Source organism: Plectrocnemia conspersa, unplaced genomic scaffold, assembly GCF_051122295.1.
Source record: "Plectrocnemia conspersa isolate PC_06_02 unplaced genomic scaffold, ASM5112229v1 ptg000013l, whole genome shotgun sequence".
NCBI lineage: Eukaryota > Metazoa > Arthropoda > Insecta > Trichoptera > Polycentropodidae > Plectrocnemia > Plectrocnemia conspersa.
The window spans coordinates 19,233,821-19,256,268 of NW_028277177.1; the positions used below are offsets into that span (position 1 = coordinate 19,233,821).

The following is a 22,448-nucleotide window of genomic DNA, read 5'->3' on the forward strand; positions in this document are numbered from 1 at the left end:
TTTACGACACATTAACAAATTATAAAAAATAGATTTTCCTTATTTAATTATTTATTATTAAATATAAGTTACAGCTAAGTATATAGGAATCATTTAAAGTTATATATAAACGTGCCATCAAACTTTTCAATTCATGTTTTATTACAATAAATACTGATGGTGTAAGTTGTACTAGGGTGTCTTTTTTCAAAATACTTAGCATAACTGTATATACATGTTAGTTAAAAATATATGTTCCTATCGTATTTTATATTATATTTGATCAGTTATGAAATTTGATATGTTATTACATCACCAGTTGTAAAATAAAAAAATCGTACTTTTATGTTTATGATATTTTAATTAAAAGTCACAGAAAAAGAGGTAAATATGATCATTTGTCACAGAAAAATTCACAGCAAAAGAAGTAAATATGATCATTTGTGCAATTGTCAATGATAAATTAATTTATTATTCTTTAAACATAAAAAGATCTCGCAAACTTACAAACTATAGTCTTTATTTTTCTGTCTGAAACAACTTAATCAACTAAAAAATTAAATTATTGAACACAAATGAGTATTCATGCCTAGCTTGTTTAATATGTATTATTGAAGATAAAAGAAAATTAACATTTAAGTTTTCGGGGGTTTTCGGTTGTTATAACCGAGTTCAAGCATTTTGCTCAACATAGCATACGTCGTATATACAAAAGATTCGTCTGCACAATGGACAAGTGCATTTACTGCCAAGCCACATTTCAGGATGTTCAGAGTCTTGTCTTGTTGCAAACCAACGGCCCATACAATCGTCACACCACATTGGCCTAAAACAATAAACATTATTTATATTTACATGCAGATGAAAAAATAAATAAAATGTCGCCTCAAGGAATATAATTACTTAGACGACTTTATCTTGTATGGAAACATAGAGCAAGTTTACAAAATAGAAAGTTAAAATATAAAAGAAGAATATTATGCAGTGTGTGAGTAGTGCTATCCCTAATTAGCTTTCTCCGGGACCTAAACGGAAATGGACCAAGAGATGCTCCTAATTTCTGGAAACTGATCAGACGGGAATCCGCTCTCAATATCGCATTAGTGATGTACAAGAATCTTCTACATTTTTTAACAAATATTTCCATTCTTTAACTAATAAATATCAAAGTCTCAATATGCCAAAAAATATTTTTTGTATAATTTAGAAGAAAAGAATAGTGCAATGGAAATCACTTGTAGAGGAGTAAAAGGCGAGTGGCAACCCCTTAAATAAATCCACTGACAAAATGGCAAAATTATTGTAAAGAAGACATATAGGTCATACAGTTTTGAATACAAAAGATTATGATTGTCAAATATGAGCAATACAACCAAGAAGAAAAATCTATTTGAAATTTTTTCAACACCTTCATAACAAAATATAAGATAAAAACCGTTTTATTAAGAATATTCTAACTTATTTAGGACGTGCTTGGCAAAACTTTTGTTATGGTTAATATGATTGGACCAAACCAAGCGCTAGTTTCCGACTTGATTTTATACTGTTGGCATCCATGAAGCATGGATGGGGGAATGAGCCTATTTGTTGTTAAACACGAAATAAAAATTCAAATAGTAATCGCGTGTTTCGCTGGTCCTTCAGAGCCCCAGTAAAACAGCTTTTCCGCAAGAGTCAAGGCCAGGAATAAGAAGAAGAAGCTAAATACAAAGTATATAAGATTGAAATAAAATATTTTACCTGCATCTGCATACTTCACAATTTGGGGCAGCGTCATCATTCTCATAATTCTCAACGTCGGTGCATTGCTTATGAAGTTTTACATTGGATCTGGCTTGCATGCAACCTATACATAACTCGAGATCCTAAAGAGTATTATAATAAACAATTTATAAAATAATAAATAAATCAGTCATAAATCAGGTAAATCAAGAGAACATACCTGATCAGTCATAAACTTTTCGTTTATGGAGATTTGACTTTTGAATATTTCAATAAACTTATCAATGATCGTCGTGTGAAAGACGATGTGTGGCAAAATAACTATTTGTTTTAAGACTTTACTTTGAAGCTCTTTAAAATCTAGAGAGTTCAATCTAATGTAAAATCGAGGTACTTTGTACTGATTAGATATCACTTCTATATCAATAAACTGTTGTTCACCGCCATTTACCGGCGACAGCTGGTGAGTGTCACTCTGTAAAAAAGATTGATATATTAAAATAAATATTAAAATTAAGATAAAATCACATTACAAGATTCAACCAAGTATGGAATTGAGCAAGATTTGTATAAGGACATAAATAATTTGATGTATTTTTATGATGTTGAGACATATGGTATGATTTATTAGCAAAAGTAAATATCATAAGCAAAGTTTTACAAAGTCTAAAAATGCACATAAATTTAGCGATGCCACTTTAGCATGCGGTCTACTCAATTTGACAGTTGCAAAACGTCCATTTGCTATTCAAACCCAAATCTAACTATAACGTATTAACCAGCCCAAACTTAATCTAATGAAAGTTCAAAAACTATAGCTAGTTATCATCAAGTCAAGAATGGTTTGATTCTATGGATTTGAAGAGTACAACATGTAAGCTTCAAATCCATAGAATCAAACCTAACTTGAACCAGTGAAGACCGCATGCTAAAATGTCACCGATTTAGCTATGCAGCATTTAAATGAATTAAACGATTTCTTTAAAATATACAAAGTGAAGATTTTGAAGAAGCTATTATCAAGGAAAAGGAAATTTAAAATTAATTAGATATAAAGGCAGAGTTAAGGTCAATAGCAAGCTCCGTGAATTAAGACAATATTTTGAAAGATTTTGCTGCGAAAAAGGCGAGGAAGTTTTTATATTGAATATTTGTTTTACTATTTATTTTGATTATAAAAGCTTTAAATATATAGAACATTTTTTTATGTATGTTCTCTAATTTTCTAAATTATTTAAATGTTAAATAAAACTCGTTCCTTATTGATATAAGTATTGCGGTAAATGTTTATATGAATATAATTTTATCTGGCTTTTAGTATATATTTATGTGTTACGCGTTCGGATTTAATTTAATTTGCTTATTTATGCTTGGTAATATGCGAAAGAGTAACATGCAAATTTCTGTCATCCCTCGATTTATCGATTTATTAAAAAATCGTTTTGAATATTTAGTGTGGACTTTTTATCGTTGAACCAAATGGCGTCATGTGGAGCTTTTGTTGTGACACGATTTAGCACAGTATCTTTGAAGGCATCTGTAATCCTTAGAAATCTTTCTTATATACTCGGGGCTGAGATGGGCAGATTATCTTTATGAAGAATGCTGTCTAAAACCAATATATTTAAGCAGAATTTCTGCACGAATTACAACTCAGACTTTCATTAAGATAAACCCAATAGAAGGCGAAGATGTAGAGTACATAAAAAATAAATATAATAACTTACATTCTTAACAATCATAATAGCGTCATTTTGTCGTGCAAAGTGTACACTATAAAAATTTACTTGAACGATCCAATTGTCTGTGACGATCGTTTTCGTCAGACCATTCGTGCTCAAGCAGACTTTATCAGCACTAAAAAATAAATAAAAAAACAGTAAAACGCATTAAACTCTAAATTAGCTATGCTATAATAATATGTTATACATACTTTTTAAACTCAAAGTTTATCCCAAAAGCCAACTCGGACCTTACGGTGACCAGATCGGTAAACTTGGCCAAATTCTTATACACCGGATGCTGCTCCCAATCGTTTCTGTACCAATCGTAGACCTTCAAGGCCACCACTATCGGTATTATCAAACAAACGGTCCACAAGAGTTTCACCTCTCCGGACAGCTGAGCATAATTTATGATGTTTGGATATTTGTAGTATATCAACCCGTTGACGTAACCGAGCGGCAGGCAGGAGTGGACGAACGTCAACAGGGCTATCTTCTTCACATGATATTGAACGAAGAGTTCGCTCTCCGAGCCGAGCAGCGGAGAGAATAACTGGGGTATCGTCAGGCCAGCTGATATGAACACCATCGACGGATATACCGTGAGGAACGAGAAGAGCAGGTAGAAGAACGTAAAAAAGAAAAGCATGTTGATCGATTGTAGGTCAACATTTATGTGTTTCAACGCGAGGATATCATCGCTTGATGCACAGGTGTTGCGCGAAGTCGATCTGTCAGCGATGTCAATTAATTCGCAACGCGACAGATGGTTTTCAACAAAGGCGCTAACTTAGCGCACGCTATGCGCTAAAAGAGCTAGTGTTATAAAGTTGATTTATATTCACCGATACAGTACTTTATATTTTCGACTATAAGAAAAAAAATTCTAATTTGGGACTAATACAAAATATTCTTAATTTAAAGAGGGGACAATTCTGCTGACTAGCACAGAAAAGGTCGCACAATTATTTCCTGTGAGATTGTGTTCACTGTGACAACTCAGTGGCTAAATATCTGCACAAACGGGGCTTAATACCATGGTAAGTTGATGAAAACCTATGTATAAATATTTTAATCTTTGTACACAATGATCAAAAAGTGGCCAGCTAAATTTAAATATGCGAGGGAAAAGTCATTCTGCAAGTGCTACTTTTTAAGAAAGCATGTTTTTCAAATCGTATAATAAAACACTACTACAGCGCCTCAATCTGTATCTAATTGGCATTTGATAAATGGGAGGTTGCGTTCAGTCGTGCTCCGCAAATTATTTAAGGGAAAGATTATTTCTCTCTAAATTTATTTCTCTTTATTTTTTAAAGATTCTCAATTTTTGTCATATATTGCAAACTTGTAAAAGGCCGTTATGCGCTTGATACCACTTCTTATTACAAACACTGCAGCCATATTATGTCGTAATCACGAAGAATCACTTGAAGGCCAGTAGGTTTCCTTTCTTGGCCACCAGGTGACAATGTTGAAAAAGGGCTCTAGAGAAGCATATAGCTGGGTTCTCTCATCTGCGAAGAGTGAGCATTCCCACAGCACGTGCTCGAAATCTTACTGGTCATGACCACATTAGCAGCTCAGATTATCTATGAAACTGAAACGTTTAAAACAGATCAGGAAGGACCCGTGCTTGGTCATACACTGTCATCTGGAATCATGATTCGATCCAGCGTATCTTGCGTCTGTCAGCTGATGGGAAAAATAAATCCTTCCCGTCTCGGTTCGATTCCATCTCTCATGCTATTTTTTAAGCAACTAGTCTAGCCGTTGTTGGGTATGCTTGTCCGGGGGAGGATGGAGCTGTTTTCAGCGATCACCGTCTAACAACACTTTTTGATATGATAGACCGCGGACTTTTTTTGAGCCATGAGATCAATATGTTAGACTCTGGCAAGTATTAGTAGTGACATCTTTGGCTCAGTCTCAATCGACTCCTAGATGGAGAAGCTTGTCAATAGCAAGCTCGTGCACGCCCGAGTTAAAATCTCTAGAAATAGTAACTCGTGATATAATTTAATTCATTTCCCTTTTTGATTATGTGGAATCTTGGGGAACTGCTCAGTGAACCGCGTAGAACAAGAATTTGGTTTTGTGTGAGGCGAAAGAAAGTTTGTTTGCGTATTCCTGAGAGTTAATCCCAGCGAATGCTGAAGTGGACTTAAGCATGATATCTGCTCGACTATCAACCTAATAAGCAGAAGCAGATCGTTCATAATATGGGGCAAAGGAGTAGTGAAAACGTCGTCTAATAGGATGTTCTACATAATTTAATTGAGTAAAGAACCTTGCGAACATCACATTATTTAATCAATAGCAATTAGCAGTGTTTTTGTTTAGTTACATAATTTATATTTTTTACAAAGCAGTTGACACGTTATTTATTCATTCATATAAAATAAGGAATGTTTTTCTTTTAAAATATGGAGAATAAAATAAATTAAAGACCTCACAAATCAAATTTCTAAAAGCTTATAAAATTATTTATTTGTGACTTTCGAAAACAAGTTTTTACTTCGTCGGCATTAGAAGCAATCTCAGAAAGCACTTTGCAAAAGGACATAAATAAAAAACTCAGTCGGTGAAGTACGCTTACATGTACCTGATTATGCACTTCATAGAAATTGTAAGACGATCGAGAATCGAAACGCTAGAGGATATCTCTTAACTATAAAATAGTATAATATATAAGAGCGAACACAGCAAACTAAACTCACTTCAACCGGGAACTTTCACTCATAATCAACACTTTGCTTTCGACTTGGAAGAAACGAGAGTTCCGCTGATTTCACTTCAAGCGGAGCTACGCCTAATATCGACTGAGACGACCATTAGAAAACTAAAAAATCAACCGCTTTGCACGTCAAATTTGGTCGAGCCCACCGGAAAACAGACTATGGAAAGAAACTCCTATACATATATTTATAATAGTAGAAATTGTACGTAGACGGTTTTAACGAATTTATAATTATTGTTCAGAAAGCAGTTATAGCTTCAACAGTAAAAGAGAGTACAAGATTATTTATAAATATAAAAGGGCATGAACTTTAAAAAATATATACACTAATTGGATTGTAAAACCATAGTAATTGCAAACGTCTACTTTGGAAGTATGAGCGTTTTAACATAATTCTCGAAATATAAACTCATTATATATTGAGCAAATGATTTTTTGATTTTGTATATATATTTTAAAGTATTTTAATAATTGAATAAGTAATCATAAAAATCTGTTTTATAAATTTGCTCTCAAGGCCCTGAAACTGGAAAACTTTAAATTTTTTTTATTTTGTGTCATTATTTTTTAACCAATTATTTTAAAGACAACTCCTAATCTTTTTCCCTTTTCACATATTTTATGTATGATATTAAAATTAAAAGCCAGTCGTCGCATTAACGTTCTTTATTTGCGAATTTGTATATAAATTGCAAAATAAATGTAAACATAAATTGTAGATACATATAAATATGTATGTATAAAGAAAAAATATACAAATAGCGTTTCACGGAATTATTTTTAAACTCGTTTAATTTCAAATTTATAAGTAAAGACATTCTGAAGCCTAAAACGCACTAAATATTAAGGCCCCGATGAAAACTATATTGTCAATAATATTATCAAAGAAATATATTTTTATAATTATTTATTTTACATGTGTAACATTGTATTAAATATTGTTTATTTATATAATTTCAATTGACTCTTATTTTGAATACACATAACTGCATTCACCCGTATAATTACAAATGGATGGATGTTTCATGGATAAACTTATTTGCTTAAAGCCTTTTTTTAAAACATTTTGGACAAATATTAATTTGAAACATTTTCATCTTTGGTATCAACTAAACATATCAGATATGTTTAAAAATATTGTCTAAATTACACAAATTCTTTGCCTTAAATTTACACAATAAAGCTTTAACCTTTGCCTTATTTAGTATGTTCTAAATATTATATTATCGCATTTAATTCATAAATATATATTCCAATCGAAAATGTTTTTTATATGTATATATTTTTGTATGAATAAACAATCTTTTAACATGTTACATATTGATCTTTTTCAACATTCGTTTTGTCAGTCATTTTATGTGTTAAACACTCAAATTAGACCTCACTACACATAATACTGTTCTTTTCTTGTACCATTAACGATATCACAAACATTGATCCTTTTAAGTTTCTTTTCTTAATATTACACCCGCAACATAAATTGATTCGTAATAACATAAAAAATAATATTTTTAACTGAATCTAAAATATTATAACATTTCAACTGTACAAATAAAAATAACAATAAAACAGGCACAATTGATATGTTTAACAATTACCCTTTGGTATTTTTGTTTATATCATATAGTAATATAATTTTTCAACATTTTTATTATTAAAATAAATATATCATTCATACGTATTTCTCTTTAAATCGTAACTATAATTATAATTATCATTTATATCGTATAATTTAACGGTAAAGTTTCACTTTTAGTGTATTTTTGTTCATATTTTTATTGATATTATATAAAATGCATTGCCTGCATATATCAACTATTTTTTTATTCTTTAACAATACGTATAGTAAAAATACTGAATTTAACAATGGTATAAGCATTCAACTATAAAAAATATGTACATGTGCACTACTTTATTATTTTAAAGAAGAGAACATTAATATATTAGTGTTTATGATGAATTGATTAATTTATGTATTGGTATGTAACAGTGATACACAAATGTTGCTACTAAAATAAATAAATATATATTTTTTTATAATTATTACAAATATATTGTTAGTTAAAGACTTGTACAATTTATGGTGAGCACTGAAGAGAAAAAAATAATATTAAAATTATGAAAAATAAAGAGATGTGTGATCATAGAATATAAATATAATTTTATAAAGGTATATAAACAAATATATACAAAATAGAATGACAAGAAGTGATAATATATTATTTTAGTTGTACCAAGCCACAACTGTAGAATAATACTTTCAGTCTATAACACTTGGTGTACAGAAAACAGCTTTTATACTGTAAAAAAAATATTCTTCATTGATGTTTTACTGAAAATATTTCTATTCAAAAATCAATGTGATATTTGCGTTGGTTTTGAAATTAATGCTATTATAATGTACGTATTCTTTGTTTAGAATAAGTTAAAATGGCTAATAATTTTTTATTGTAAGTTAATAGTATTGTATAGTTAATTCTATAAACTATTATTTTTATTCAAAATTTAACACAATTTAAGAGTTAAAACACATATTTAAACGATATTTTTGTAGAAATATTCGTGTATCACTATTGTATTGAAGAAGAATATGTTATATTATAGTAATAATTGATGACAAATCTGAAAGAAGTTTAATTTATAAATTGCTGTGCGAATCTAATTTTATTAATTGCAGTACAATCAATACATACGGTTATGTAAAATAAATATTTAGATGGAAGCAGCTTCATCACAATACCTTAACAATTTTATTCGTTCCTAAAATAAATAAGAGTTCCCTATCAACTTAACAGGAACATAATACCACAATATTAAAATACTGACACAATAGTAAACATCATCACAAGCAAAAATAGTTTTAATTTTATAATGTTCTTACATCTGCACCTCAGAAGTATATGCAGAGGTAAAAGTAAACTAAAACACTATTTTTATCCATATTAAAAAAAAAATTAAATTAATTTTTATTATTTGTAAATGCTGCGAACGTTGAGAATGGAACGTACTATTTTTGCCTAAATTTTAAACCCTTAAAATATTTATAAAAAGACAAATATTTAATGGCAAAAAACATGGTCTTTCTTTTACTATTATTTAAAGAAGTTTGAAACTAAGATTTCATGTTTATTATGTTTTGAAAAACGAAGTAGAATGATGGATTGTTCTCAAATTTTATTATTTTTGCTAACTAAACTTTATTTTATATTTGCGTTTTGGCAAGACATTATTTCTACCTTCGTATCCGGGCATAGGAAACCTTGTACCTTTTCTTCAACATTCGTCTATTTTATTTTCTCATTGTAAACATAAAAAATAATATTATAAATAATCAAAATATGTACATAATATTAAAATTTTACAAAAAAAAGTAAATGGTCTTCTGTTTATACTTCAGAGGTACAGATATTTTATAATATAAATCATAACAAATGTTTTGTAATCTCAAAAATGTTTTATCACTTCAATTTGTATGCATTATATTTGTGCATAACAATCAAATAAATTATTACCTAATCATAGCACAACCTATTAATCGCTCTGAAAGAAATACATGTCTCATGCAACCATTTTGGTTTTTAATAACAAAACGGGCCAGTACAGTATAACGAACAGTAAAAATATAGCTGGAAAAACTGCCCTAGATAACTTGTCTATCTCTCGCCATAGTACTCTTTCAACACCAGTGTCTGAATCTAACCATGCCACTTGTAATATGCTCTGTCGACGTTCTATTCCGCGTCCAGCTGTACTGCTCGAAGGAGAGACGACTTCTACTTTACGGCATCGGACGCCGGCGTTGTCCCACGCTGCAACTGTGTTACATCCACCCTTTTCTGTAGAATTTATTCTCTGAAAAATAAAACAAACAAAGGTTACCTATAGATCTTTCAAGGTTATTTCAATAAATACGTCGATCGCGATTGATTAGTCGACCACGAAGTTATTTGCAATCGCCTGTATTTTAGTATGTAATACGTCGTATGTTCTACTAACATGTTTGTCTAAACAAAATATCGGCGTAAATCGGAAAAATATGACAATAATTTCAGTATCAAGTCTAACGACCCCTTCTCTATATTTTATCTTTCCAGACACTAATATTTGTCGGAAATATTTGAATAGTAATGAAACCATAACAAATATTCGATTATTGATATTATAAGACAAATACTCACGACGGGTATGATTCTAGGCATTCCTTCCTGCGATTTCTTCTTATTAATTTGATATTGTACATCGAGTACTTTAACAACGACAAATTCTCCAAGAGCAGCAAAAACAAATACCATGCAGCCTGCCATCCACAAATCCAATGCCTTGAAATATAAATAAAAACAATGCATATCTATTTTTCAAAATACATATCCATAAATATTTATTTGAACAATATATACTTTAACATAGGCTACGGGTGGAATATCTGCACGGAGACCAGTGAACATGGTTACGAGAGTTAACATGCAAGTCACAAGAAGTGTGACTCTTCCAGGCACTGCATCCAAATCTAACCAAAAACTGAACCATGATAGCATCACGACCAACGAAGACGGAGCAAATGTTTGTATTAGATGATGTCCGATTTGTCGTTCAAATCTGAAGTAAACCACCAAACGAGAAAAGTTTCCTGTGAACACAGTCAAACGAAACATACATAATTAGGTTTGTATAGTAAATATTTTGCTTTTGACTTGAAAATTTGCGAATAACCCTAAAGAACTTTCGACGAAGACAATATATTTATCTATTGCATAATTTATGTACAGGTTCTAAATGCAAAGCACTGGTTACAAAGTTGCACCAAAAAACAGAGTTAATTTAGAATCTCTATTAGGAGTATATATGTTGTTGCAACTCTGGAGATTCATATCCCAGCATGTATAGCAAAAATTCATAAGAAAATCGGTTAAATCGTTTAGCATCCAAACAAAAATGAATGATAATGGTAGCGGCTCATAATACATAAACCATGTAACACGCGCGTCCGGAGTCGTCAAGACGTGCACCCGTAATCTTTCGATCTTTACCAACGTACGTAGTGTGAATACGGCGGGTCCACACAACCATGTATTCCAAAATTGTACTATATACACTCTTAGATCACGGACTTCGACCACGCCTCCTGTTGAGCTTCACTTTCAGAACATGCGCTCGAAACCGCAAATACCAAAAAATTTAAAAAGGTTACCGCCTGACGCAACCTGTATGCTTCCTTACACACTTCAAGTGATATTGCAAAATGCAAATTTTCCTCAAACTTTTAAATTGATAAGATGATCGAAGAACAAATGTCAATATTTTGGAGGCTTTTATGTAATCCTTACCAATAATTTGTATCGACTTAAAATAAAAATTTAATTCATATAAAAAAAAAATATTCCTTCAAAAATATCATTTTAATAATCTTTCCTTTATATGTTTTCTGTTCACATTTCAAATGCACTTCTTCGCTTAATCTTAAGCCATATAAAAATTAATATATTACCATCTTTTTCAAGCATGTAAGCATCAGTCTCTTCCAATCTCAAAGGTTCGCCCATATGGTATTGTAGCAATTTCAATTCAGGATTTATAGTTACACCGGCATCGTTCCATCTTAAGCGAACTTTTTGGTTACTATATGAAACTAAAACATAGATTTTTAAAGTTAAATAATATAATTGTCCTCACAAAAATAAAAATAAATATAATAACAAATTCTTACAACTTTCTATATATATTGGACAGGATTGAATGTCCATTGGATAAAGTTGGAACTCCATCTGACAAGCAATTATGGCGTGCATTCTCGCCGCATATTTCACGGTTTTGTTCTTGTATAATGTCACCGATGAAAATTTGTGCGTTAAAGTAGCAATTTCTGAAAAAATAATAAACAATTTTAAAATATGTTTTAAATAAAGACTATAATAAAAAATGTAACCTGTTATCTTAGAATTTAAAAAGTACGGATCAGGATGCCAAAGATTATCGAAGAATTCGCTCGGCAGCGTGACATAGTCGTCGCCTTCTTCGAATATATCGTTGGGTAGTTGTAGTCTTGACTCTACCCATGTTTGACGAATAAACATATCAACTCTGAAATTCATATAAAATTCGTTAATGAACAAATATTTATATACATATAATGAACAACGTACCGAAAATCCATATCTTCGACATTTATAGAATTTACATCTACAACATAAATACTAAATTCTACTATGACTGGTTGACCTTTTCTTGAAGGTGGGCGTACTTCTGCAAAGTAATAAAAAAACATTATTAAATAAATAAAAGATGTTTGTAAAGCTAGTATCAACATGAAGAATAATGTTAGTAAATATGTAATTAAAAGTTTCATAAAACGATTAATACTGAAAAGACTATTCGTGAACCCGTCATGTGTTTTGCGAAACAGGTTATTAAATTAGGCACTATGCATTATGTTTAAATATACGTAAGTATATGTTCAAGTGTATTTTTATATGTGATATGTGTAAGTTATGAGAACTATAAAGTAATATTTATTTTACCATAAATTATTCTCGGTTCAATCAGCTTTCCGTTGATATTTTAACGGGTTCTACTCTATGATATCACAGTTTTTAGTTTAAAAATATAGTGTTGCAGTAGTTGTAATATTTATTTAAATTGTAATTTTGTAACGTAGACAGTAGAGATAAAACACGAGTTAGTATGGTGCGATTTATAATAACTTATCTTTATAAAATGGTATTTTACTTATAAACTGCAAAAAAATATAATAGCCAATAAAATATAATGTAGTAAATATTCGAAAATTCATAAATAAATCTACAGGTGTATGTTTGATTAAGCAATTTTAGAATAATTATATTATCAAAGATGCTTTAGATATCATTATCTAATAATGGAAATATTGAAAAAATATGGATGGAGTGCAAAATTCAATAAAATAAAGATCTTTAAACAGTACATTTTAAACACATTGATTTAAGGATTTGTTCGATTTACTAAATAATTTCAATATTGAATCCTTTTCCAACGAAGAACTGATTCTTTATGCGGCATTTTACTACACGGCAACTTTTCAGGAACATATCTAGACCGTACAGCGAGGCATAATTGTATGAATATACTATGTACTATTTATATTTACATATTAGTGTAGTGCAGTTTTTGCGATATAACGAAATCTGAGGGCATGATAAATGCCGTAGTTTTAATCATATCTAAATGATTACTATTTCAACAAAATATTTTTTTTCACCCTTTTTTATTATAAATATGGGATTGAGCGATTTTTTATGTTAAAGTTGTTATACCTCAAATATAATTATATCCTGAACGATTCACAGTACAAGTCAAATGTGACTGTGACTGGAATACATTGTCAATGTCTGTATTTGTATAGTATTCGTTGTAGCAATTTCTACTGTTCCGATCACCATTCTTCTAGTGGTTCGTTGGTCGATTAGGAATATGTTCTCTCTGACAGGTACGTTTTTGCGTATGGGAAAATGCACTTATCAATGTTTTTACACTTGCAGAATGAAATGTTGATAACGCATTGTCCATGTATGAAGAAAGTAACGTTTATTGGTTGTAACCTTGACTTATATTTATCTCGAAAAAAAATTGAAAAATCGAAATCAATTTTGCGGCAGTTAGACTTATCAGAATGTAATAATATTCCACATATGCCATTTAGCACCTTTTTATCGCTGTGCCCCTTAAACATGGAGAGAAAAAATCTTTAGTAAAAGGCAAAGATTGGTTCGTTTTAAAGGGAAACCAGAGTGACTTATCGATAGTATAATTTACCTTATAACTAACATATATATAGTTATGCTAGCAAATATCAAACCCTCCTAGCGCTATCTATTAAGTATAAAATAACCTGTTAAAATAATATATTTTTAGAATATTTATTTATTAGTAATTCAGTTGTCAACATATGACAATTAACAAATGAATATTTTTTCATAAAAAAATACTGACAACAACCGTTGAATCTTCTAAATAAAGACGCAAAGACACAACTGTCTGGGAATCTACCGTCTTTCTCCAATTAAGGTAGTTTATAATAATTATCTCTCGCTTGCATATATTGATATGTTTTTAATGATCTCTGACCAAATTTAGAATGTAAAATATTAATGGTGCTCATAGTAAATAATAAACTATTTTAGCTGGACTTTTTAGGCCTGATTCTTTCAGATTTATCATTACAATGCTTTTATAATAATATATGTTATTAAAAGTTGATAATTTAGTTCTTGTGTAGCATTAATTAACAATTAACTCTTTCAATATTTTTCACAGCTAAATTAATCATTGCTGCTTGTTTATGAATAAAATATAAAATTGGTTGTTTTATGTTTAAAGGACTGTATTCCAAACTTAGGAGGCATGACTTTAAAGGGTCGAATAATTTTCAATATTCATTCAACAGTTTTTTGAACTCAACTGAAGCTTCTTCGCAAACTTTTTTAAGGAGGTGACTCGTATTGTGAATCGCTCAGGATATAAATATATTTGAGGTATAACAAGTTCAACATCAATGGCCATACAGTTTGAAGCAGTTTTATTGGCATTGTAAACACTATGGACATTGCATCCAATTTCAATATTTGTTTTACTAAGTAAATGCACTAATTTCTTATATACATTTTTATTCCCTTTGCCAAAGTTGGTATTTGTATTTTCAGCAAATACAGCAATAACCTTATCACTTAAATTGTGACTATCTTCTATTTTTTTAAAGTGATTTGATTTACAGATATTTTGTCATTAATTGCTTTTGATGTTGAAACTTAAGTTGGAATTCCTGTTTTGAAATTTAAATAACGAACCAAGACGGGTTATAGTTTTGTTATCTATATGATTCGAGAATATCTGAACCATAAAGATCTGAAAGAAGCAGAACAAATTTTGTCTTGTCTGAATCATTTTGAGTATATTTTTTCCTAAAGAAGGACAAAGGAGGACAAGTTTTTTAAAAGAATGATGATCTTATTTAAAATAGGACGTCTGGTCAACGTACTATTGAGGAGTTGTCCAATACTCTTCTTCTTGCATGCGATACTTCCATAGATAAAATATTCTTCTATTTTATGGGTGAATAATACTGATAATTTGGTGGGAATAAAAAGTCTAAATCGGATAATGCCATTAGGCTAATGCCACGACGTGACCATTAGCCTAATGGTTACGTCATCAATTTATCATGTCGCCCATTTGTACAGATCCCTTGTTAAATATGGCAAGTAAAGATGCGACAAATATACTAGTACAATAATACAATTATAAGGAGGATTTTTAGTATAACTGTGAGCAACATAAAAAAATATTTTCTGTTTTTCCCTGCACAATCTAATTTTAAGATATTTTCTTTAAATCTGGAAGATTTTAGTGGAAAAAAGTTTGTAAAAGCTATGTTAGGGGTTGAAGTCAAGCTTCCAGACGAAAGTAAAAGTGAAGCTTGCTCTCAAATCTCTCAAGAGCGTTTACCGCATGGCTCGTTGATATTTAATAATTATTTCTTTATTACAAACAGGGCTGTGGAGTCATTTCAAAATTGACCAATTTTGAATCCGACTTTGGCTCTGACTTTTTTGACCAGCGTATAAAACTAAGTGACAGTAGTATAGGAAATAGTATTATATAGGAGGGCAGATAGGAGATAAGTTCGCAATTTAATTACCGTATTTTTTGAGATTAAAAGCCAAAGTTATTAAAGTGCGTTTCTAAAACTCTTATTTGTGCAAAGTGTACCATAATTAAATATCCTGATGATGCTAAAGGACATTTTTGTCGAAATATCGAGATTGTGTATATCCTGATTGTGATAATAAGTAACACATTTTTATATTATTCAATAAGTGACGAAGTGTCATATACGAGCTTAACGTTTAATCTGACCATCAAACAGCTGGACATCCAAATGACGTACGCCTCGGTCAAGTAATGCGGAAATTGGCCAGCAAGTCGATCCATTAACTTAAGGGATATGCAGATGAACGTTCGCATAATGATTACAGAACACTGGTCATTAATCAATATTAAACTTCACGTGTATGACTTGCAAATTGATTTACGAGCAAACGCCAACTCACAAAGGGGACACGGTAGACCATACCGCCGCCGATTCTTCGGACAATAAAGAACCAACCATACTCGATTCACGTGACTTATACGGTTAGCCATTGTCGTCACATCAGCTCAGACACGTTGCTTTTAGCATATGATTGAAAATTGCCGAGAGAAAAAGTCACGAGCGATCCGTCTGGGTTGGGATACGATAGAGGAGCAGATTTTTTAGGTCAAACTTAATGAAAGCAGTACTGTGAATACAGCTGTTCCTAAAGTTCAAAGATCAAGTAAACGTAAAAGCATGCTACGAGAGATATGCCTGGCTTTAAGACTGAAAAATATATGTTTCAGGAAAATTTAATTATTTCATTTTTTTGCAGGGAAAATTAGTACGATCCAAAGAAACCACAATTTTTTAATTTTGATCTTAACCAACACAACGATTACACTATACGAGATTTCTAATATAGAAGTTTACGTCGATTTAGTCTGTATCAATTAGTGTATTTCTCAAAAAGTTTTCGTTTTTAGTTTTAATTTATTATATTATTGAGAATTTATCTACAAAATACTCAATAATAATTTAATAAATTAGTATACATTTTAACCTTATTTTATGCGTTTTTGGTAACATGTTATAATTTTTAATCAAGTAGTAATATATTTTATTTGTATTAACAATCTCAGTATATTACTATTGTAATGGTATATAGTAGTTAGAATACAACAAATAACAAAAACGTAACTTAGAGTCTGAAACTCAGTTTTAAAAACAAATTAAATATAAATTACGTACCATAAGGAGCAATAAAAATGCAAAATGTATTAGCTGAAATCAGTGGTATTTATAACACAGATATTTCATCGGAATATGGCGCGCGCGTTAGCACAAAAATTTTCAGCATAATAACAATACTCAATAGTCAAACAATCACATATAGTTTTATTTGAAACATAAACTTCTTAATATGTGATTTATATTACAAAAACTATTGATTCATTGCCTGTTCTGTTAAATTGTACATTGTTTTTAATGCACTGATTTTCGCAAAGGTTTTTCTCTATGCAGGTATCAACGTGATTTATAAAAATATTAACAACATGCACCCAGAGAGTGATTTATGAATCGATGGTGTACATGTTCCATGCATTATTTATTCATTCCTGACCTCGTATCAAACAAGTAAGGGTATCATAAATTTCAATACTTCCTGTAGATACTTTGGTTAGTATCCCTTGCAAAAAATGGACTTACAAACAATTTTCATACACTTTGCGGTCATCTATATTTGTATGTATTTACATAGTTCGTGAACCAAATCGCAATCTGATGAAGGCAAATTTACGCGATGACGATGGAAAGAAATCTGTTGTTTTGCCAAAAAGCGATCAGATAATAAGCTCACTGGCATTAATGTGAGCCAGATAATGAAGGGCCTTAAGTCCACGTTGTGCCGCAGATTTATGGTCTTGATTTTGGTTTTCGTGCGAATTTTGAGCGAAAGTTTTATGGGGCGCCGCAGCGATTACCTTTAACATAATGCTCAGGAAGTACCACCCTCGGCCTCAGGGTGTGATTCCTCTTCGATGAAACTTCGCTGCAGAACCTATAAAAAGAAGAACGTTCATTTATTTTTTATTTTCTAATTCGATAAACAATCAAAGCGAACGGCGGCGAAGCACGAAGGTGTTGAAGAAAAAATGTGGTTTATTTACGTAACGCGCTATTGGGGGTCGTGTTTTACTGAAAAGTGATCATCGCTGATGGATTTTGGCTATTATGACAAACGAAAACATAGCGAGAAGTTTCTAAAAATATGAAACAGTCGGAAATGAAACATTACCGCGGACAGAAATTAAAAAAAAATGTAAAAAGTTGACTTTATTTTATATTGCACGAAAATTTGCCTCCCTAAAGTCTATAAATATAAAGCATTATCATGGATGTTTACAATGTACTATAGATCGCTTCATTATTATGTAAATCGTTTCATGGCACGAATTTTTTCGATCTAAAGGGAATTTGGGACTTATTATTCGTGCGCGAATATTCAGACTAAAATTTTCATATTCTCATGGAGATGCGTATCAATTTTTTGCGACCCATGATTAATACACCACTTAACGTCATTTAAAATATAGTAGTTAAGTAATAACTAATGAAATATTTACATCATATAAATATTTGTTAAGAATTTAAATATTTAATATATGTATATGTATATGAACGGCGATACTATATGTTCTATATTTTTAATACAACTATAAGTATATATAAATACTTGATTTATATTTTATATTATTAAAAAAAAAATTTAAAGCTTAATATTTTTATTTATTATTATTATAATTTTACGGTACCATCCATGATCGTTGCGACAAATTAGTCGTGGAAAACTTTTTTTTTCTTGGTAGCGTAAACAAACGATATTGCGTATCCGAGTAGATTGTATACATTAAGTGTTGAAAGCACTTGCATAAAGACCGGGAACAGATGTGGGGGTCAGTGCATATTTACGTTTACTTACTTCTCAGGTTACACATTCCATAGAATGACGACGATGACAAGTGTGCCGATTTAAAATCTAAAGTATGCCTTTATACCCGCTCACAAATTTAATGTGATATGTTTTAGACAACAAGAAAAAGTCTGGTTTTGTCCTGAATTAACGATGTTGCTCAGATAATTAAGAACTGGAAGAGACGTTGGACGCTTCCCATGTTTACAGTGATGTGTAAGCCAAAACACCGATGTAATGAATCACTGTCTTCAGATACTTCAGTTAGGAACTTACTTCCGCCACTATATCCAAAAATATACTTCGCTTTAGATTTGAACAAGAGTGCAGACAATCCTTAGGGGATCAAAAGAAGTAGCCATCCGATATATTTCAGCTACACGAATCATCTGAATTCCAAGAGTTCAATCCTATCTTTGATATAACTTGGAGGTTACGTTTTCTACAAATATGCGTATTGTACGAATATACGGTCATGTTTCAAACGGTTATAATATAAAATAAAACGTGCACCTTCAAAATTTTACGTTTGGTAGAGCAACAATATCTACTAAGTTGGTCCTTATTCGTCGTTATTTTTTGTACAAGTAATTTACTTAAAAATAAAAATATAGTAATTGCTCAAGTTTTATTATTCATATTAATTTTATTATAATCAATACAAGCTTTTGAAATTAATTAAAATTAATATAAAAAAATAAGACACACCTTTTAATTACATTTTAGTTAAAAGCATTATGTTAGAATATGCATGATTCATTCATTTTTTTGCGGATGTGAGTTGAAAATTAAACTGGTTGCCTTGAATTTCTTGCACGGTTTAACCTATTTTCCACTTGAATAGTAAATCGTGCGTATAATCGATTATATCTTATTAAAAATTTTCTCATAATTTATTTATTATTAGAGAGTATTTTAAATGCTAATTTACTTTCATATGCCACAATCTTTAGTGTAACCTTTAATGGAAAAAAGTTTTTAAAAAAGCTAATTCATTAAAATATAATATATGATATTAAATGACATTTATATGTAGCGTGTATCGTTATATATCCATCAATATAAAAACGTATATACCGAATCACGTTACGCAACTCCCCAGACGAAGTTGCAGCATTTTTACGGCCTCGTTATTCCACAGAAAGCTCTCTGCTGGTTTGAGTCTAGTTTAAAGCAATTTTATAGTTTAAGAAACGCTAAAATTACGCAACAATCTTTGCACCTTTGAGTTAACTGTGCTTTTCAAGTAGGCATTAGTGAATTTAACTATTTTTAAACACTACATTACATAACTGAACATATGTTAGTTTACGAGTATTTTAACCGTTAAAACATTTACGGTTAAACCTATGCGATTAAATTGACGTGGCAGTTTGCCAAAACTGATTTGGCCACGCGATAGTGTAAAATTTCTATGGTTAACAAACGGATGTTATTATGGGGAAAATGCAGGTGAAACGCTATACCATCAATATACATCGAAGAAAATTATATATTCAAAAAAGGTCCGTGAAAAGAGGTCGTAATGAAAATATAAAATACCCTTGATATATCGATCCAAGTTGTATTTATAAATTATATTGAAAATATAATAAAAGTCAGATTTATTTCATACAATTATACTAAAATTTTATAATTTGAAAAACTATTATTTTTATAGGATATACATATATTATTATACTACTATTTTAAAATACGTAATTAGTTTTAAATGGGTTTACACTCCAACTAGGGCTTGTAATACTGGTATTGGAGTAAATATCTACCTTTAAAACTACCGGTATTTCAAAATGAAATACTGGTAGTTTTTTGATTATACAAAATGAACAAAGCTATCTAGTAAAAATGTATATATTTCTAAAAAGCTCAGTTTTGTTTCAATGCATTTAAAAATCCAGATCATTCTTCGAATCTTCTTAGTTGGAATTTCGTTTATTTCCCATCTGATATTTTGCTTTAAATTCTGAAAAAATCAAGGACCAAGAAATTGAAAGACAAAGGTCTTACGGACTTCAATATGGTGGTCGTGCCGGCTAATTACGTCTCCCATTAAATAAATCAAACGCACAGAGAAAATTTCCCTCAATATAATTTTGTAAGAATGCAGTTTAAAATCTGAATGATATGCCCAATGTCATGGCATGCTTATGAATGGAACGCTTTGGCATACTGTCTTACTTCTTCCATGTTTTCTGGCCTTCCAACGGTGCTATATCTACATTAGTCTGTGATTTTTTTCAATTTGGAATTTTATTTTATGTACTTTATAAATCTATAGCAAAGTTGTAAACAGATTTGGTACAGATGCATTTAAACCGAGCGTGTATGGAATGCTCTCTGCGTTGTTATCACAGAATGATTGTTCTCATAATACGCTTGAACAACAAAGTCCAAATATTCACCACTCCAAATTAGGATGCGTAATAAAAAAAGGTAAAGCCTAATTTACATAATAAAAACTACTCCACATTTTTATCCACTACAACCTACACGGTACCTCCTCCAATAATGTGACAGTATAACAATATGATTAGAGACCGACTAAGTATTAATATTCGTTAAAAAATCAGCTTAGGTTTAAGGAACATTAAGTAAAGCCAAATTGTGTACGATGTTTTAAATTATTATTACAAAAGTACTTTAAACGTTTGAACTAGACATATCATGAGAGGCATTCCTATAAAAAATTCCAAACCTCACGTATCTTGATAAGTGACACTTGATGTACAATCGCAAACCGATATTTTCTAGCAAAACTTGTCAAACTGACGTTCAAAACGATATTAGATAAAAAATTCACCTATTCGAAAAAAATGTTACCAAAATGTATAGTTCTATAAATATTGCCGACTCACTGCTCTTGCATGTGTAGCATATACCAATCAGTCGGCAATACGTGACTTTGTGTGAATTTAGCAACAATTAGACGCTGGAAGAGCTGATAACAGGTTATTGAGCAATATATATATATACTATATTTTTAGGCGACCGTGCGATAATTACAAAGAATAGTTTAAATAATTCTGAGTTTTTGTGGTAATTTATGATAATGGCTAGCTTTCGAAGGTTTGTGTGGTTATTGTACATATTTGGGTGTTCTGCTGTTTATTATTGTAAACAAAACCATTGTCATTTGCAGATTTTGCGCCCTCACACAAAAAATACACTGATAAATTTGGGTCTATGTAACAGGTAGAACAAAATATGCGATTTTTAGCTAAATAAAGACATTTATCGCTGCTGCTCTCAGCAGACAGCAGCAGTAACTTCACATCATGGTAATTATACTGCCGCTTCTTCAAGACTGTTTAATTTATTGATATTATCGTAATAGTTTTACAATAAGTAGAAGAAAACCCATATAAAAGTATTTACTTAACAATAGGAATTTAAGTAAAAAAGTTCTACTCAAAACATTTTATGTAAAGCCTGTCCATTTCTATATGCATAAATATATAACGATAATTTTAAATAACGTATAACGAAGGTTTCGGTCTAAAATAAATATAAAATATTTCTGCTAGGTCTTAAAGTTTTTTTTATTTAATAAAATTTTAAGTAGTAGCATGCGCGACCTATGCTAATGCCAATTTTTAGCAGCCGTTCTGTCCGGTCGCGAATATGCTCTCGCGAACAATAGGGACACGGTAGGATTTTGTGCCATCAACCATCGGTATCTCAATTGGCAATCAAGGTGGTCGGTCACAA

General features: G+C 30.7%; 2 protein-coding genes across 6 annotated transcripts in view; both read right to left on the bottom strand.

Moving 5' to 3' along the window:
- Nucleotides 1-320: 320 nt before the first annotated feature.
- Nucleotides 321-4,189, bottom strand: LOC148227499 (E3 ubiquitin-protein ligase TM129). Its single transcript, XM_088201895.1, has 5 exons — nucleotides 3,635-4,189; nucleotides 3,429-3,558; nucleotides 1,922-2,176; nucleotides 1,720-1,844; nucleotides 321-805 (listed from the first exon to the last, which is right to left on the bottom strand). The coding sequence occupies exons 1-5, from the start codon at nucleotides 4,072-4,074 to the stop codon at nucleotides 652-654; spliced, it is 1,104 nt and encodes a 367-aa protein (XP_088058021.1). The 5' UTR covers nucleotides 4,075-4,189; the 3' UTR covers nucleotides 321-651.
- Nucleotides 4,190-6,916: 2,727 nt separating this feature from the next.
- alka (glycine receptor subunit alpha alkaliphile) overlaps nucleotides 6,917-22,448 on the bottom strand; it is a 52,885-nt gene continuing 37,353 nt past the window's right edge. For 3 of the 5 annotated variants that reach the window (XM_088201724.1, XM_088201725.1, XM_088201726.1), the window contains 7 exons: nucleotides 17,752-17,828; nucleotides 12,306-12,405; nucleotides 11,870-12,243; nucleotides 11,651-11,791; nucleotides 10,563-10,792; nucleotides 10,344-10,484; nucleotides 6,917-10,017 (listed from right to left, as the gene is read on the bottom strand). In XM_088201724.1, the coding sequence (XP_088057850.1) occupies nucleotides 9,724-10,017; nucleotides 10,344-10,484; nucleotides 10,563-10,792; nucleotides 11,651-11,791; nucleotides 11,870-12,243; nucleotides 12,306-12,405; nucleotides 17,752-17,828 (1,357 nt within the window). In that variant the 3' untranslated portion in view covers nucleotides 6,917-9,723. The remainder of the gene's footprint in view (nucleotides 10,018-10,343; nucleotides 10,485-10,562; nucleotides 10,793-11,650; nucleotides 11,792-11,869; nucleotides 12,244-12,305; nucleotides 12,406-17,751; nucleotides 17,829-22,448) is intronic. The other 2 variants (XM_088201728.1, XM_088201727.1) reach the window with 2 other exon arrangements.